General features: G+C 45.3%; 1 protein-coding gene across 2 annotated transcripts in view; it reads right to left on the bottom strand.

Annotated features, from left to right (window-relative positions):
• ST3GAL5 (ST3 beta-galactoside alpha-2,3-sialyltransferase 5) overlaps nt 1-7908 on the bottom strand; it is a 154135-nt gene extending 146227 nt beyond the window's left edge. The window contains exon 1 of one of the 2 annotated variants that reach the window (XM_040419251.1): nt 7772-7908. Coding sequence is in view for 1 of the 2 variants with exons in the window: in XM_040419255.1 (XP_040275189.1) it covers nt 7772-7773 (2 nt within the window). In the remaining variant the exon portion in view is untranslated. The remainder of the gene's footprint in view (nt 1-7771) is intronic. The other variant, XM_040419255.1, reaches the window with a different exon arrangement.
• Nucleotides 7909-18854: the final 10946 nt, after the last annotated feature.

The following is an 18854-nucleotide window of genomic DNA, read 5'->3' as shown; positions in this document are numbered from 1 at the left end:
CCGCAACGCACCCGGACATTTTTCCGCAACGCCCGTGTGAAAGAGGCCTTATAGCGTGGAAAAATACGCTTCCATATGCGTCTAAATATCCTAAAACCATTTTAGAGAAACTCCCTTTACATTACCTGAATATCTGGATTCCAGACCTCCACCTAGATAATTGGGTAACAGAGGGGCCTATGTTACATTAAAACTACTATATGAGGGGGCACTATTGCGTACCTTCGAAAGTATAACTCATAGCTTTTCTATTCCCCAAAAGGATTTTTTTTTAAACTTCAGAATCAGACATGCCTTATCTGGACCAAATATACCCACTTTCAGATTCCTGGCTCAAATTCGGGATTTCCTCTCATCCTCAAATATGGTTGTTTTTTTATAGCATATTATCCTCCCCAGATATAACAGAGAAACCTCCATTTGTGCTCAAATGGGAGTGGGAATTGGAAACAACACACTCTGTAGATGACTGGTACGCTGTGTCAAAGGGAGCTGCTCATTGGGAGACAGCCTTTAAGATTCTCCTTCGACACCAGCACATATACACAAAATCAGTCCTTCATATTCATCTCAATGTTGGAGAAATTGCAGGCACGTTGGTACATATTCTCTGTTCCGACCATGTTGTCATGTTTAAATAAGTGTTGTGGATTATGCAACAAGCCTCACTTTGAATTGCCCGATTTTGTTTTTATTTTATTCTTATTATTCGTTTTCTTTTATTTATTTTTTATTATTCTAACTATTTTTAACTACATATAATTATATATATTTCTCTCTGATGATCCCTGTGTGGATATTACAAGTTCTTACATACGGTATGCTATGAAATCTTGTTTTACAGTACTGTTTTATTATTGTGTCGATCATTAAAAACTCCATTGATAAAAAAGAAAAAAAAAGGTAACAAGTCCAACTGCAAAAATTAAGCCCTCGCACATGGTCATGCGAGCGGTGATGCGCATGTGAAGGACATGCACATGTGGTGGCTTCCCTCCTTCTCCTCCCTTCTTACCATGTGTTGGACTTCTTGTGGTGAACATGGAGTAGTGTCCCCTGCTGCAGGCTACAATTGGGCTGGAGAAGTGGACTGAAGATACAAGCTAAGGATATAAGTATATGTTTGCCTCTGCATGCTTCTGGAGGACTCTAATTCTTAAAGGGCATCTGTCAGCAGTTTTGTACCTATGACACCGGCTGACCTGTTACACGTGCACTTGGCAGCTGAAGGCCTCTGTGTTGGTCCCATGTTCATATGTGTCCGCATTGATGAGAAAAATGAAGTTTTATTATATGCAAATGAGCCTCTAGGTGTAACAGCAACCCCCTCCCCCCCACCCCGTTGCTCCTAGAGGCTCATTTGCTTATCATAAAACTTCATTTTTCTCATCAATGCAGGCACATATGAACATGGGACCAACACAGATGCCTTCAGCTGCCAAGCGCACATGTAACAGGTCAGCCAGTGTCATAGGGACAAAACTGCTGACAGATGTCCTTTAAAAGGTTTCTCCAAGAGGTAGCGTGCTGCGGCATGCCTTAAAAGGATCTGGTGCTCTGTGTATAACACATACTGAAGCTGGCGTGTTGCTGTAAAGCTTCGAAAGGGATTTTAAGGTCAGGGCCACACGTGACTTAATAGCTGAGGTGATTTTTCGTGTGGCAAATCCGCAGCGTTGTACAGCACCAGCAAAGTGGAGGAGAATTTCAGAATTCAAAGTGCGCCGTCTGCATCTTTTGCGGCCCATTGAAATAAATGCAAACGATGCGGATCAAAAATACAGTTGTGTGCATGGGGCCTTAGAAGTAGAACGGAAGGCAACTTTCTGCTGCCTGAGGCGAAAACTAAAAGTTGGCCCTCCTTCTCCAATGCCAATTTCTTAACCTAACCCATTTGCCACAATGAAAGCGATCATTGCCCATGGCCCTTCCGCTGCCCTCCTCTTGCCCCTATCTGGTGCTGCCTGAGGCGATCGCCTCACCTGGCCTCATTGGTGGTGCACCCCTGACAGGAGGTCATGATGGCTGCATTACTTCTAGTCCAGTAAGTTTTTTTTTCCCCGTTTTCGTTTTTGCGGATTCCGTTTGCGGTCCGTATGCAGAACCATTCATTTCAATGTTGCCGTATTTCTGTTCAAAGATAGAACATGTGCTATTATTGCCCGCAAATAATGATCCGTGGCTCTATTCAAGTCAATGGTTCCGCTAAAAAAAAACTGAATGCATCCGTATGTCTTTCGTTTCCGTTCCGTTTTTGAGTAACCATCTATTAAAATTTTTTATGCCCAGCCTAATTTTTTTTATGTACTTACTGTTTAAACATTATTGTTTGCTTTCATTTCCAATCCACAAAAAACGGATCACAAACGGAAAAAACGGAACGGAAGCAGAACGGAAACACTACTGAACGGAACACTACAGGTGATCACTGGGAGGGAACGCTTCCTTCTCGACAATCGCTTGCTGATCTGCCTGTCTAAAGCCTCCATGGACGTGTTCTTCACGGACAGCACAAGTCCCTATTCATTTTAATGTGTGTATTAGCATGGTCCGTGGGTCCGTTTTTTTAGCACGGAAGCATGCTCTATTTTGTCCGTTCACGGATCCATCACGCCCATTATAGTCTATAGGTCCGTAAAAACCACGGATGCCATCCGTGTTTCATGGATCATTAGGAAGAGATGCTTTGAAAATGATTTTTCTTCTCTGCAGTGTCAGTGAAACACGGATGGCACACGGACGGCAAAAAAGGGGCACACGGACCACACACCGATCCTCACCTTTTCACGGATTTAAAATAACGGATCACAGAGGGAAATAGCTAAAACGGATGAAAAATGTGCATAAGGGCTCATGCACACGGCCGTATGTATTTTGCGATATGCAAAAAATGGATATGCCAAAAACACGGATGACGTCCGTGTGCATTCCGTATTTTGCGGAACGGAACAGCTGGCCCTTCATAGAACAGTCCTATCCGTGTCCGTAATGCGGGCAATAATAGGACATGTTCTATTTTTTTAAGCAAAAAAATCGTTATTGTGTAAAACTTAAATAGAAAAGTATACATATTAGGTATTGCCATGTCCGTAACAACCTGCTCTATAAAAATATCACATGACTTAACCCCTCAGGTGAACACCGTAAAAAAAAATTAAAATAAAGTTTCAAAAAAGCCATTTTTTGTCACCTTACATCACAAAAAGTGTAATACCAAGCGATCAAAAAGTCATATGCACCATAAAATAGTACCAATCAAACCGCCATCTCATACCGAAAAAAATGAGCCCCTACATAAGACAGTTGCCCAAAAAATAAAAAATAAACTATGGCTTTCAGAATATGGAGACACTAAAAAATATTTTTTTTCAAAAATGCTTTATTATGTAAAACTGAAACAAACAACCCCAAAAATGTAGTCATATTTGGTATTGTCGCGTCCGTAACAACCTGCTCTATAACAATACCACATGATCTATCCTGTCAGATGAACATTGTATATAACAAAAAATAAAAACTGTGCCAAAACAGCTATTTTTTGTTACCTTGCCTCACAAAAAGTGTAATATAGAGCAACCAAAAATCATATGTACCCTAAAATAGTACCAACAAAACTGCCACCTTATCCCGTAGTTTCCAAAATGGGGTCACTTTTTTGGAGTTTCTATGCATCAGGGGGTCTTCAAATGTGACATGGCAACTTAAAATTATCCCAGTGAAATCTGCCTTCCAAAAACCATACGGCATTCCTTTCCTTCTGCGCCCTGCCGTGTGCCCGTACAGCAGTTTACGACCACATATGGGGTGTTTCTGTAAACTACAGAATCAGGCTAATAAATATAGAGTTTTGTTTGGCTGTTAACCCTTGCTTTGTTACTGGAAAAAAATTGATTAAAATGGAAAATCTGCCCAAAAAGTTAAATTCTGAAATTTCCTCTACACTTTCCTTTAAAGGGCTTCTTTTTTTTGTGTACTTATAATCCCTATCCTGCCATATTGCTATACCTTATGTTATTAATAATTTTCGTTCAGTAGATTTTGCAAAAGACGTACTTTTATGATATGCTAATTACCTTTCTACCAGCAAGTAGGGCGTCTACTTGCTGGTAGCAGCCGCAGAAAACCGCCCCCTCCTTCTGTTGATTGACAGGGCCAGCTGCGATCTCCTCCTCTGGCCGGCCCGGTCAGCATTTCAAAAATCGCGCGCCTGTGTTGATTCGGCGCAGGCGCTCTGAGATGAGGAGGCTCGTCTCCTCAGAACTCCCTCAGTGCGCCTGCACCGATGACGTCTTCTCTTTCGGTGACGTCATCGGCGCAGTCGCACTGAGGGAGTGCTGAGGAGCCTAGGCTCCTTATCTCAGAGCGCCTGCGCCGAATCAACACAGGCGCGCAATTTTTGAAATGCTGACCGGGCCGGCCAGAGGAGGAGATCACGGCTGGCCCTGTCAATCAACACGACGAGGGGGCGGTTTTCTGCGGCTGCTACCAGCAAGTAGACGCCCTACTTGCTGGTAGAAAGGTAATTAGCATATCATAAAAGTATGTTTTTTTTTAAATCTACTGAACGAAAATTATTAATAACATAAGGTATAGCAATATGGCAGGATAGGGATTATAAGTACACAAAAAAAAAAAAAAAAACTGTTTAGTGGGGTGACAGAAGCCCTTTAATTCTTGTGGAATACCTAAAGGGTTAACCAAGTTTGTAAAATCAGTTTTGAATACCTTGAGGGGTGTAGTTTCTAAAATGAGGTCATTTTGGGGTGGTTTCTATTATGTAAGCCTCGCAAAGTGACTTCAGACCTGTAGTGGTCCTTAAAAAGTGGGTTTTGGAAATTTTCTGAAAAATTTCAAGATTTGCTTCTAAACTTCTAAGCCTTGTAACGTCCCCAAAAAATAAAATGTCATTTACAAAATGATCCAAACAGGAAGTAGACAAATGAGAATGTAAAGTAATAACTATTTTAGGAGGTATCACTATCTGTTTTAAAAGCAGAGAAATTGAAATTTGGAAAGTTGCTAATTTTTCAATTTTATTTGTAAATTTTGTATTTTTTTTAAAATAAAAATGAAAAATATTGACTGAAATTTACCACTGTCATGAAGTACAATGTGTCACGAGAAAACATTCTCAGAATGGCTTGGATAAGTAAGGCTACTTTCACACTTGCGGCAGAGAGATCCGGCAAGCAGTTCTGTCGCAGAAACTGCCTGCCGGATCAGGCAAAATGTATGCTAACTGATGGCATTAGTAAGACTGATCAGGATCCTGATCAGTCTTAAAAATGCCTGATCAGTCGAAAAAATGCATTGAAATGCCGGATCCGTCTTTCCGGTGGCATCCGGCAAAAACGGATCCGGCATTTATTTTTTCACCTTTTTTTCAGTCTGCGCATGCGCATACCGGAAGGACGGATCCGGCACTAATACATTCCTATGGGAAAAAATGCCTGATCAGGCATTCAGGCAAGTCTTCAGTTTTTTTAGCCGGAGATAAAACCGTAGCATGCTACGGTTTTCTCTTTTGCCTGATCAGTCAAAACGACTGAACTGAAGACATCCTGATGCAAACTGAACGGATTACTCTCCATTCAGAATGCATGGGGACATACCTGATCAGTTATTTTCCGGTATAGAGCCCCTGTGACGGAACTCTATGCCGGAAAAGAACAACGCAAGTGTGAAAGTAGCCTAAAACCGTTCCAAAGTTATTACCACATAAGGGTCCATTCACACGTCCGCAAAACGGGTCCGCATCCGTTCCGCAATTTTACGGAACGGGGGCAGACCCATTCATTTTCAATGGGGCTGGAATGTGCTGTCCCTATCCGCATTTGCGGATCCGCATCCGTGCTTCCGTTTCCGCAAAAAAATAGAACATATCCTATTCTTGTACGCAATTGCGGACAAGATTAGGCATTCTCTATTATAGTGCCGGCGATGTGCGGTCCACAAATGGCGGAATGCACATTGCAGGTGTCCGTGTTTTGCGGATCCGCAAAACACTTACGGACGTGTGAATGGACCCTAAAGTGACACATGTCAGATTTGCAAAAATCGGCCTGGGATTTAAGGTGAAAAGTGGCTCGGTAGTGAAGGGGTTAAGAGACAACAAAAAAGGCGCGCCTTTATTAGTAAATGCGCCTAATACAACTGGCCTGTCTAAACCAGGCAAAATTAGTCTAAGGTCTCATGCACACGACCGTGGTTTTGGTCCGCATCCAGTCAGCATTTTTTTGGGATCGGATGTGGACTCATTCAGTTTAATGGGACAGCGTACTGTCTGCATCCGTATATCCGTAACGCGACCCCGCAAAAAATAAAAAAAATAAAAATAATAGAACATGTCCTATTCTTGTCCGTTTTGTGCACAAGGAGAGGACAGCTCTACAGCAGGCAGGACCTTCCGTAAAATGCGGAACGCACACGGCCGGTATCCGTGTTTTGAGGATGGCAAAAACGGCTAGGGTCATGTGCGTGAGCCCTAAGGCAGGCGCAAATCAGGATAATAAATGACTCCCACAGTGATCTATGGAAGCAGCACCCAAGGTTCAAAAGTGAAACTCTCTGCAAACGTTCTCCAGAGCTCTAGCTGCTTCTTCTGCAGATGTAGCAGAGCTAAAATAGTCAATGAACTCCATAAGGGCTCGTTCACACCTGCGCATAATGATATACACAAGCAAGATTGATCTTTTTCTTTTACAATTTGTTCCATTTTTGAGCAGTATTTGTTGTTGTTGTTTTTTTATTTTTTTATTAAAGTGTTAACTATTGTTTTTTGGGGGATTTTATTTGCCGTTTTTGTAATGTAGGAGATATACACGTGGTAAAAAAACGGAGGGATCTGTGCAATCATGGAACATGCGTTACAGATCCACTGAAAGGGGTTGTGTATATAGTGTTGAGTTCGGCATCTAAAGTTCGGGTTATCGAAGAATCCCCTTATGGATTCCGCTACCACAAACCTTAACGGAATTTAGAATCCATAACGGGATTCTTCGATAACCCGAACTTTAGACGCCGAACTTACAAAACAAGTTCGTTTAACACTAGTTATATATGAAAAAAAAAAAAAAAAGAAAAAAAGTATAAAAACAAAGGACAAAAAAAAAAAAGAAAAAACTGCTGTAATACACAAGTGTGACTAAGCCTCTACAGCGGAGAGCACTGCGCGTGGGTGACCACCCCCCGGGGTCACCGTCTACACCCATCAGACACTTATGATCTATCCTGTGTTTGGACTACTCAACCTGCAGTCCTATGTAAGATCCCAGATAATAAACGGTGGTATCGCAATGAGTTGCGCCACACTGCAAACTCAGCTCTGCAGCTTTGCATACGTCCAGAACCAAAGCTCAAATCAAACAAGTGTCATTCATTTTGCTGCTACTTTTTCACACTGCAGGTTTTGCGACCTCAAAGATCTGGACAGAAAATCCACAGTGTCTGCACCCCACGTGAAGACACCCCTAGAGATGAATATGCCACAGGGTAACGCTGCTTTTCACTTAGATCTGACATAACACTGCTAACCTGGAAAGCCACAGGGAAAAAAATGATAAAATGAAAAAAAAAAAAAAAATGATTAAAAAATAATAATGCATTCAACAAACTCAGCTCTGCTGCATCTCTATACAGTAGCTAAACAATGCTCCATACAAAAACACCATCCAACCAGACCCAGGCATGGGAACGTGGAGACCACCCCAACCCATGCAACACTGAGAAAGTAAACTTTTCAGAGGGGAGGGGAGACCACCAGGACACTTACATGGACGAGGGGGGCCGGGAGCCTCTTCCAGGGTCACATCCACATATGAGGACTCAGGACAACGTGGGAAAGTCACAGCAGATCCACAGAGGAAGAAGAGTCCCATCCCAGGAAACATGCAGCTCTCTGGTCACACAGGGGGGGGGAGGGGGAGGAGATATGGGGGGGGGGGGGGGGAGGATTCCTGGACAGTCTGTAAAATTAGGCAACCTTTTTCCTGTGTCCGTTAATTGCGTCTTTTTGGCTGGTGGTACTTGATTCGATTATTTTGGTGGTAATTCTCATCATTTTACAGCTCCCAGTAACTGCTGGTAATGAGGATCAGGGATTGCAGGGATCAGCAACCGCCGGCCATGCAGGTGTTAGGGGACTACAACTCCCAGAATGTTCCATTCACTTCTGTGGGAGTCAGATGGGGGCTTTAGGGGATGGGGGATATAAAAAGAAAAATATAGCGCGTATGTACAGTGGGGGGGGGGGGGGGGTGTCTCACAGTACTGAGGGTGTATGTACAGTGGGGGCTCACAGTAATGAGGGTGTATGTACAGTGGGGGCTCACAGTACTGAGGGTGTATGTACAGTGGGGGCTCACAGTAATGAGGGTGTATGTACAGTGGGGGCTCACAGTACTGAGGGTGTATGTACAGTGGGGGCTCACAGTACTGAGGGTGTATGTACAGTGGGGGCCTCCCGGTAATGAGGGTGTATGTACAGTGGGGGGCTCACAGTACTGAGGGTGTATGTACAGTGGGGGCTCACAGTAATGAGGGTGTATGTACAGTGGGGGCTCACAGTACTGAGGGTGTATGTACAGTGGGGGCTCACAGTACTGAGGGTGTATGTACAGTGGGGGGTCTCCCGGTAATGAGGGTGTATGTACAGTGGGGGGGCTCACAGTAATGAGGGTGTATGTACAGTGGGGGGCTCACAGTACTGAGGGTGTATGTACAGTGGGGGGGCTCACAGTAATGAGGGTGTATGTACAGTGGGGGGTCTCCCAGTACTGAGGGTGTATGTACAGTGGGGGTCTCCCAGTAATGAGGGTGTATGTACAGTGGGGGTCTCCCACTACTGAGGGTGTATGTACAGTGGGGGTCTCCCGGTAATGAGGGTGTATATACAGTGGGGGTCTCCCAGTAATGAGGGTGTATGTACAGTGGGGGTCTCCCAGTAATGAGGGTGTATGTACAGTGGGGGGTCTCACAATAATTAGGGTGTATGTACAGTGGGGGTCTCCCACTACTGAGGGTGTATGTACAGTGGGGGGTCTCACAATAATTAGGGTGTATGTACAGTGGGGGTCTCCCAGTAATGAGGGTGTATGTACAGTGGGGGGTCTCACAATAATTAGGGTGTATGTACAGTGGGGGTCTCCCGGTAATGAGGGTGTATATACAGTGGGGGTCTCCCAGTAATGAGGGTGTATGTACAGTGGGGGTCTCCCAGTAATGAGGGTGTATGTACAGTGGGGGGTCTCACAATAATTAGGGTGTATGTACAGTGGGGGGTCTCCCAGTAATGAGGGTGTATGTACAGTGGGGGTCTCCCAGTAATGAGGGTGTATGTACAGTGAGGGGCTCACAGTACTGAGGGTGTATGTACAGTGGGGGTCTCACAGTACTGAGGGTGTATGTACAGTGGGGGGCTCACAGTACTGAGGGTGTATGTACAGGGGGGGCTCCCACTATTGAGGGTGTATGTACAGCGGGGGGCTCCCACTACTGAGGGTGTATGTACAGCGGGGGGCTCCCACTACTGAGGGTGTATGTACAGTGGGGGGCTCACAGTAATGAGGGTGTATGTACAGTGGGGGTCTCCCACTACTGAGGGTGTATGTACAGCGGGGGGCTCCCACTACTGAGGGTGTATGTACAGTGGGGGGCTCACAGTAATGAGGGTGTATGTACAGTGGGGGGCTCACAGTAATGAGGGTGTATGTACAGTGGGGGGCTCACAGTAATGAGGGTGTATGTACAGTGGGGGTCTCACAGTAATGAGGGTGTATGTACAGTGGGGGTCTCACAGTACTGAGGGTGTATATACAGTGGGGGTCTCCCAGTAATGAGGGTGTATATACAGTGGGGGTCTCACAGTACTGAGGGTGTATATACAGTGGGGGTCTCCCAGTAATGAGGGTGTATGTACAGTGGGGGTCTCACAGTACTGAGGGTGTATATACAGTGGGGGTCTCCCAGTAATGAGGGTGTATATACAGTGGGGGTCTCACAGTACTGAGGGTGTATATACAGTGGGGGTCTCCCAGTAATAAGGGTGTATGTACAGTGGGGGTCTCCCAGTAATGAGGGTGTATATACAGTGGGGGTCTCCCAGTAATGAGGGTGTATATACAGTGGGGGTCTCCCAGTACTGAGGGTGTATGTACAGTGGGGGGCTCACAGTAGTGAGGGTGTATGTACAGTGGGGGTCTCCCAGTAATAAGGGTGTATATACAGTGGGGGTCTCACAGTACTGAGGGTGTATATACAGTGGGGGTCTCCCAGTAATGAGGGTGCATGTACAGTGGGGGTCTCCCAGTAATGAGGGTGTATATACATTGGGGGTCTCCCAGTAATGAGGGTGTATATACAGTGGGGGTCTCCCAGTACTGAGGGTGTATGTACAGTGGGGGGCTCACAGTAGTGAGGGTGTATGTATAGTGGGGGTCTCCCAGTAATAAGGGTGTATGTACAGTGGGGTTCTTCCAGTAATGAGGGTGTATGTACAGTGGGGGGCTCACAGTACTGAGGGTGTATGTACAGTGGGGGGCTCACAGTACTGAGGGTGTATGTACAGTGGGGGGCTCACAGTACTGAGGGTGTATGTACAGTGGGGGGCTCACAGTACTGAGGGTGTATGTACAGTGGGGGGCTCACAGTACTTAGGGTGTATGTACAGTGGGGGGCTCACAGTACTGAGGGTGTATGTACAGGGGGGGCTCACAGTACTGAGGGTGTATGTACAGGGGGGGCTCACAGTAATGAGGGTGTATGTACAGTGGGGGGCTCACAGTAATGAGGGTGTATGTACAGTGGGGGGCTCACAGTAATGAGGGTGTATGTACAGTGGGGGGCTCACAGTACTGAGGGTGTATGTACAGTGGGGGGCTCACAGTAATGAGGATTTATGTACAGTGGGGTCTCCCAGTAATTAGGGTCCGGGGACAATGGGCGGCTGTTGCGGTGGAGCCTAGCACTACAGACGTTCAATTTCACAATCCGATACCGGCCTGGGAAACACAATGCGAATGCTGATGGTCCATCTCGTCAAACAGAACTGGAAGGGTGACTAACATGGACATCCCCAAGTGGACCCGTAGAGGGTCTCACCGGGTCTGCCATCCTATGTGACGACATGGTCATCAGTTTGAGCTAAATGTGTGTTGGTGTTGGATATGTGTAATTATGTTATATGTTATACTGTGTAACTTGTTTCAAAAGACTGTCAGCCCCCCCTCCCCTCCCCCTTCGTTATCTCCCATTGTACTCTGAAAGAGCTCAGGACAATGACATTTTGGCCAGGCTCCTGCTAGGGCTGCCTGGAGCTATTTTAGGCTACTTTCACACCTGCGGCAATGTGATCCGCCGATCTGCCGCTGACTGAAAGCATTTGTGAGACGCATCCGGGTGCTGATCCGTCTCACAAATGCATTGCAAGGACGGATCCGTCTTGTATCTTTTTTCACATTTTTACCGGTCTGCGCATGGACGGATCAGGCCTTCCGGTATTTTGAATGCCGGATCCGGCATTCCGGCAAGTCTTCAGTTTTTTTCGCCAGAGATAAAACCGTAGCATGCTGCAGTATTATCTCCGTCCTGATCAGTCAAAATGACTGAACTGAAGACATCCTGAACGGATTGCTCTCCATTCAGAATGCAGGGGGATATCCCTGATCAGTTCTTTTCCGGTATAGAGCCCCTGTGACGGAACTCAGCGCCGGAAAAGAAAAACGTTAATGTGAAAGTAGCCTTAGCAGGTGGACCCCTGTGGTGTGGGGAGGGGAAGGGGGATGGGATGGATTACAGTTTCATCTGATCACTTTCAATATATAAGTTTGTGCAGTTGCTCAGTAAAGCACCGAGTCTGGACCAGTGACTGGAGAAACTGGGAGCTAAAGACCAGCGGTTTGTAATATCTCCTGAACAAGGAAGAATACAGAGGCGGACATACTCATCCTGAGTACTGGAGGTCCTTCACAGGGGTCTCCCACTACTGAGGGTGTATGTACAGTGGGGGCTCCCACTACTGAGGGTGTATGTACAGTGGGGGCTCCCACTACTGAGGGTATATGTACAGCGGGGGGCTCCCACTACTGAGGGTGTATGTACAGTGGGGGGCTCACAGTAATGAGGGTGTATGTACAGTGGGGGGCTCACAGTAATGAGGGTGTATGTACAGTGGGGGTCTCACAGTAATGAGGGTGTATGTACAGTGGGGGTCTCACAGTACTGAGGGTGTATATACAGTGGGGGTCTCCCAGTAATGAGGGTGTATGTACAGTGGGGGTCTCACAGTAATGAGGGTGTATGTACAGTGGGGGTCTCCCAGTAATGAGGGTGTATATACAGTGGGGGTCTCCCAGTAATGAGGGTGTATATACAGTGGGGGTCTCACAGTACTGAGGGTGTATATACAGTGGGGGTCTCCCAGTAATGAGGGTGTATGTACAGTGGGGGTCTCACAGTACTGAGGGTGTATATACAGTGGGGGTCTCCCAGTAATGAGGGTGTATATACAGTGGGGGTCTCACAGTACTGAGGGTGTATATACAGTGGGGGTCTCCCAGTAATAAGGGTGTATGTACAGTGGGGGTCTCCCAGTAATGAGGGTGTATATACAGTGGGGGTCTCCCAGTAATAAGGGTGTATGTACAGTGGGGGGGGGGGGGGTATCTCACAGTACTGAGGGTGTATATACAGTGGGGGTCTCCCAGTAATGAGGGTGCATGTACAGTGGGGGTCTCCCAGTAATGAGGGTGTATATACAGTGGGGGTCTCCCAGTAATGAGGGTGTATATACAGTGGGGGTCTCCCAGTACTGAGGGTGTATGTACAGTGGGGGGCTCACAGTAGTGAGGGTGTATGTATAGTGGGGGTCTCCCAGTAATAAGGGTGTATGTACAGTGGGGTTCTTCCAGTAATGAGGGTGTATGTACAGTGGGGGGCTCACAGTACTGAGGGTGTATGTACAGTGGGGGGCTCACAGTACTGAGGGTGTATGTACAGTGGGGGGCTTACAGTACTGAGGGTGTATGTACAGTGGGGGGCTCACAGTACTGAGGGTGTATGTACAGTGGGGGGCTCACAGTACTTAGGGTGTATGTACAGTGGGGGGCTCACAGTACTGAGGGTGTATGTACAGGGGGGGCTCACAGTACTGAGGGTGTATGTACAGGGGGGCTCACAGTAATGAGGGTGTATGTACAGTGGGGGGCTCACAGTAATGAGGGTGTATGTACAGTGGGGGGCTCACAGTAATGAGGGTGTATGTACAGTGGGGGGCTCACAGTAATGAGGGTGTATGTACAGTGGGGGGCTCACAGTACTGAGGGTGTATGTACAGTGGGGGGCTCACAGTAATGAGGATTTATGTACAGTGGGGTCTCCCAGTAATTAGGGTCCGGGGACAATGGGCGGCTGTTGCGGTGGAGCCTAGCACTACAGACGTTCAATTTCACAATCCGATACCGGCCTGGGAAACACAATGCGAATGCTGATGGTCCATCTCGTCAAACAGAACTGGAAGGGTGACTAACATGGACATCCCCAAGTGGACCCGTAGAGGGTCTCACCGGGTCTGCCATCCTATGTGACGACATGGTCATCAGTTTGAGCTAAATGTGTGTTGGTGTTGGATATGTGTAATTATGTTATATGTTATACTGTGTAACTTGTTTCAAAAGACTGTCAGCCCCCCCTCCCCTCCCCCTTCGTTATCTCCCATTGTACTCTGAAAGAGCTCAGGACAATGACATTTTGGCCAGGCTCCTGCTAGGGCTGCCTGGAGCTATTTTAGGCTACTTTCACACCTGCGGCAATGTGATCCGCCGATCTGCCGCTGACTGAAAGCATTTGTGAGACGCATCCGGGTGCTGATCCGTCTCACAAATGCATTGCAAGGACGGATCCGTCTTGTATCTTTTTTCACATTTTTACCGGTCTGCGCATGGACGGATCAGGCCTTCCGGTATTTTGAATGCCGGATCCGGCACTAATACATTCCTATGGAAAAAAATGCCGGATCCGGCATTCCGGCAAGTCTTCAGTTTTTTTCGCCAGAGATAAAACCGTAGCATGCTGCAGTATTATCTCCGTCCTGATCAGTCAAAATGACTGAACTGAAGACATCCTGAACGGATTGCTCTCCATTCAGAATGCAGGGGGATATCCCTGATCAGTTCTTTTCCGGTATAGAGCCCCTGTGACGGAACTCAGCGCCGGAAAAGAAAAACGTTAATGTGAAAGTAGCCTTAGCAGGTGGACCCCTGTGGTGTGGGGAGGGGAAGGGGGATGGGATGGATTACAGTTTCATCTGATCACTTTCAATATATAAGTTTGTGCAGTTGCTCAGTAAAGCACCGAGTCTGGACCAGTGACTGGAGAAACTGGGAGCTAAAGACCAGCGGTTTGTAATATCTCCTGAACAAGGAAGAATACAGAGGCGGACATACTCATCCTGAGTACTGGAGGTCCTTCACAGGGGTCTCCCACTAGTGAGGGTGTATGTACAGTGGGGGCTCCCACTACTGAGGGTATATGTACAGTGGGGGCTCCCACTACTGAGGGTGTATGTACAGTGGGGGGCTCCCACTACTGAGGGTATATGTACAGTGGGGGCTCCCACTACTGAGGGTGTATGTACAGTGGGGGCTCCCACTACTGAGGGTGTATGTACAGTGGGGGGCTCCCACTACTGAGGGTGTATGTACTGTGGGGGGCTCCCACTACTGAGGGTGTATGTACAGTGGGGGGCTCCCACTACTCAGGGTAAATGTACTGTGAGGGGCTCCTGGTAATAAGGGTGTTTGTACAGTAGGGGGGCTCCCAGTAATGAGGATGTATGTACAGTGGGGGCTCCCACTACTGAGGGTGTATTTACAGTGGGGGGCTCCCACTACTGAGGGTGTATGTACTGTGGGGGGCTCCCACTACTGAGGGTGTATGTACAGTGGGGGCTCCCACTACTGAGGGTGTATTTACAGTGGGGGCTCCCACTACTGAGGGTGTATGTACTGTGGGGGGCTCCCTCTACTGAGGGTGTATGTACAGTGGGGGGCTCCTAGTAATGAGGGTGTATGTACTGTGGGGAGGGGTGGGTGTCTCCCTGTAATCAGGATGTATATATAGTGGGGGGGTCTCCCAGTGCTAGGGTGTATGTACAGTGGGGGGGGGGGCTCTTAGTAATGAGGGTGTATGTACAGTGGGGGGGGGGGGGGCTCTTAGTAATGACGGTGTATGTACAGTGGGGGGGCTCCCAGTAATTAGGGTATATGTACTGTGCGGGGTCTCCCAGTAATCAGGGTGTATGTACAGTGGAGGTCTCCCAATAATAAGGGTGTATGTACAGTGGGGGGTCACCTAGTAGTGAGGTTGTATGTACAGTGGAGATCTCCAAGTAATAATCATGTATGTACAGTGGGGGGCTCCCAGTAATGAGGGTGTATGTACAGTGGGGGGTCTCCCAGTAATCAGGGTATATGTACAGTGGGGGGTCTCCCAGTAATCAGGGTATATGTACAGTGGGGGGTCTCCCAGTAATCAGGGTATATGTACAGTGGGGGGTCTCCCAGTAATCAGTGTGTATGTACTGTGGGGGGTCTCCCAGTAATCAGGGTGTATGTACAGTGGGGGGTCTTCCAGTAATCAGGGTATATGTATTGAGGGGGGTCTCCCAGTAATCTGGGTGTATGTACAGTGGGGGGGTCTCCCAGTAATAAGGGTGTATGTACAGTGGGGGGTCTCCCAGTAATAGGGGTGTATGTACAGTGGGGGGCTCCCAGTAATGAGAGTGTATGTACATTGGGGGTCTCCTACTAGTGAGGTTGTATGTACAGTGGAGGTCTCCAAGTAATAATCATGTATGTACAGTGGAGGTCTCCAAGTAATAATCATGTATGTACAGTGGGGGGTGTTATGGAAATATCCCTTCACCTATGATTGTTGGAATCCAAATTAAAAGGATTCGATATGAGCGCTAGGGACACTGACACAGTTATTGAACATAGCTGGATCCGATTTCTTTCTTACTTCAAGCTTACAATATATAGGAAAAGATCATCACATGACAAACATGACATCTGCGGTTATAAGATATGAATGATAAGACCATACATAGGTTTCCATTCTACTCTTCTCCCCCCCTTCACCAGATAGCTCTGCTCGAGTGGTGTGTGGGTGCGATCGACACACATAAACTGACTTTTTGACCTTGTTTTTATGACTTTATTATCATCTGTCTATTTAACCCTGTAAGCTCCATTTAGAACCTGACCTAAATCTCCCATATACACAAGATGGAGGTTATGTTTATGGATTCTCATTCCTCACAAATCCCCCATTTTGAGATATCTTCAGTTCTACAGCTGGCGCAGGACAGAAGATTTTCTCAATAGTCTCTATAATCTCTTCTTTTGGTGCATTCTTAGTTTGCGCACATAAACAGTAGCCTAAGCAATACATCTGCTATGAGGATAACTATGGCGACTTGGACAATCGTTTAAAGAATTCCCGTGAACCACCCTCCCAAGGTTTTGAACCAGTTGGCAGGGTTGAGGAAGGAAAAGGGGCCTCCCCACCATGAGTCTTTGTCTGCACTATTTTCCTGTAACCATTTGTCTCTCATGGCTTCCACCTTTTCTATTCCAGCTTTTACCCGTAGGTCACCTTAGGGATCTATATAATGGCAACAAGCAGGTCCTACAACCTGACACATGCCTCCTTCCTTTGCTGTCAGGTAGTCTAAAACCAAGGTGTGTTGATTGGTGACAACGCCGTGTCCGTATCGACCGGCTCTATAAACATATCACATGACCTAACCCCTCAGATGAACACCGTAAAAAATTAAAAATAAAAACTGTGCTAAATAAACCATTTTTTTCTCACCTTACATCACAAAAAGTACAACAGCAAGCGATCAAAAAGGCGTTTGCCCACCAAAATAGTACCAATCTAACCCTCACCTCATACCGCAAAAAATTAGCCCCTACCTTAGACAATCGCCCAAAAAATAAAAAAAACTATGGCTCAGAATATGGAGACACTAAAACATAATTTTTTTTTGTTTCAAAAATAATATTATTGTGTAAAACGTACATAAATAAAAAGAAAGTATACATATTAGGTATCGCCGCGTCCGTATCGACCGTCTATATAAAAATATCACATGACCTAACCCCTCAGATAAACACCGTAAATAAAATAAAATAAAAACTGTGCTAAATAAAAAAAAATTGTCACCTTACATCACAAAAAGTGTAATAGCAAGCGATCAAAAAGTCATATGCACACCAAAATAGTGACAATCAAACCGTCATCTCATCCCGCAAAAAATGAGACCCTACCTAAGATAATCGCCCAAAAACTGAAAAAATTATGGCTCTCAGAATATGGAGACACTAAAACATGATTTTTTTTTTGTTTCAAAAATAATATTATTGTGTAAAACTTACATAATTAAAAAAAAGTATACATATTGGGTATCACCGCGTCCGTAATAACTTGCTCTATAAAAATATCACATGACCTAACCCTTCAGGTGAATACCGTAAAAAAATTAAAATAAAAACGGTGTAAAAAAAGCCATTTTTTGTCACCTTACATCACAAAAAGTGTAATAGCAAGCAATCAAAAAGTCACACGCACCCCAAAATAGTGCCAATAAAACAGTCATCTCATCCCGCAAAAATCATACCCTACCCAAGGTAATCGCCCAAAAAATGAAAAAATTATGGCTCTCAGACTATGGAAACACTAAAACATGATTTTTTTTGTTTCAAAAAAGAAATCATTGTGTAAAACTTACATAAATAAATAAAAAAAGTATACATATTAGGTATCGCCGCATGCGTGACAACCTGCTCTATAAAAATATCACATGATATAACCTGTCAGATAAATGTTGTAAATAAAAAATAAAAACTGTGCCAAAGCAGCTATTTCTTGTTACCTTGCCTCACAAAAAGTGTAATATAGAGCAACCAAAAATCATATGTACCCTAAACTAGTACCAACAAAACTGCCACCCTATCCCGTAGTTTCTAAAATGGGGTCACTTTTTTGGAGTTTCTACTCTAGGGGTGCATCAGGGGGGCTTCAAATGGGACATGGTGTAAAAAAAAAACTGTCTAGCAAAATCTGCCTTCCAAAAACCGTATGGCATTCCTTTCCTTCTGCGCCCTGCCGTGTGCCCGTACAGTGGTTTACAACCACATATGGGGTGTTTCTGTAAACTACAGAATCAGGGCCATAAATATTGAGCTTGGTTTGGCTGTTAACCCTTGCTTTGTAACTGGATAAACATTATTAAAATGGAAAATCTGCCAAAAAAGTGAAATTTTGAAATTGTATCTCTATTTTCCATTAATTCTTGTGGAACACATAAAGGGTTAACAACGTTTGTAAAATCAGTTTCGAATACCTTGAGCGGTGTAGTTTCTAGAATGGGGTCATTTTTGGGTGGTTTCTATTATGTAAGCCTCGCAAAGTGACTTCAGACCTGAACTGGTCCCTAAAAATTGGGTTTTTGAAAATTTGTGAAAATTTTCAAGATTTGCTTCTAAACTTCTAAGCCTTGTAACATCCCCAAAAAATAAAATATCATTCCCAAAATGATCCAAACATGAAGTAGACATATAGGGAATGTAAAGTAATAACTATTTTTGGAGGTATTACTATGTATTATAAAAGTAGAGAAATTGAAACTTGGAAATTTGCAATTTTAAAAAAAAATTGGTAAATTTGGTATTTTTTTATAAATAAAAATGAAATTTTTTTACTTCATTTTACCAGTGTCATGAAGTACAATATGTGACGAAAAAACAATCTCAGAACGACCTGGATAAGTCAAAGCGTTTTAAAGTTATCAGCAC

This window comes from Bufo bufo, chromosome 2 (genome assembly GCF_905171765.1).
Source record: "Bufo bufo chromosome 2, aBufBuf1.1, whole genome shotgun sequence".
Lineage (NCBI taxonomy): Eukaryota > Metazoa > Chordata > Amphibia > Anura > Bufonidae > Bufo > Bufo bufo.
This window is presented reverse-complemented; position numbering and strand designations above follow the sequence as displayed.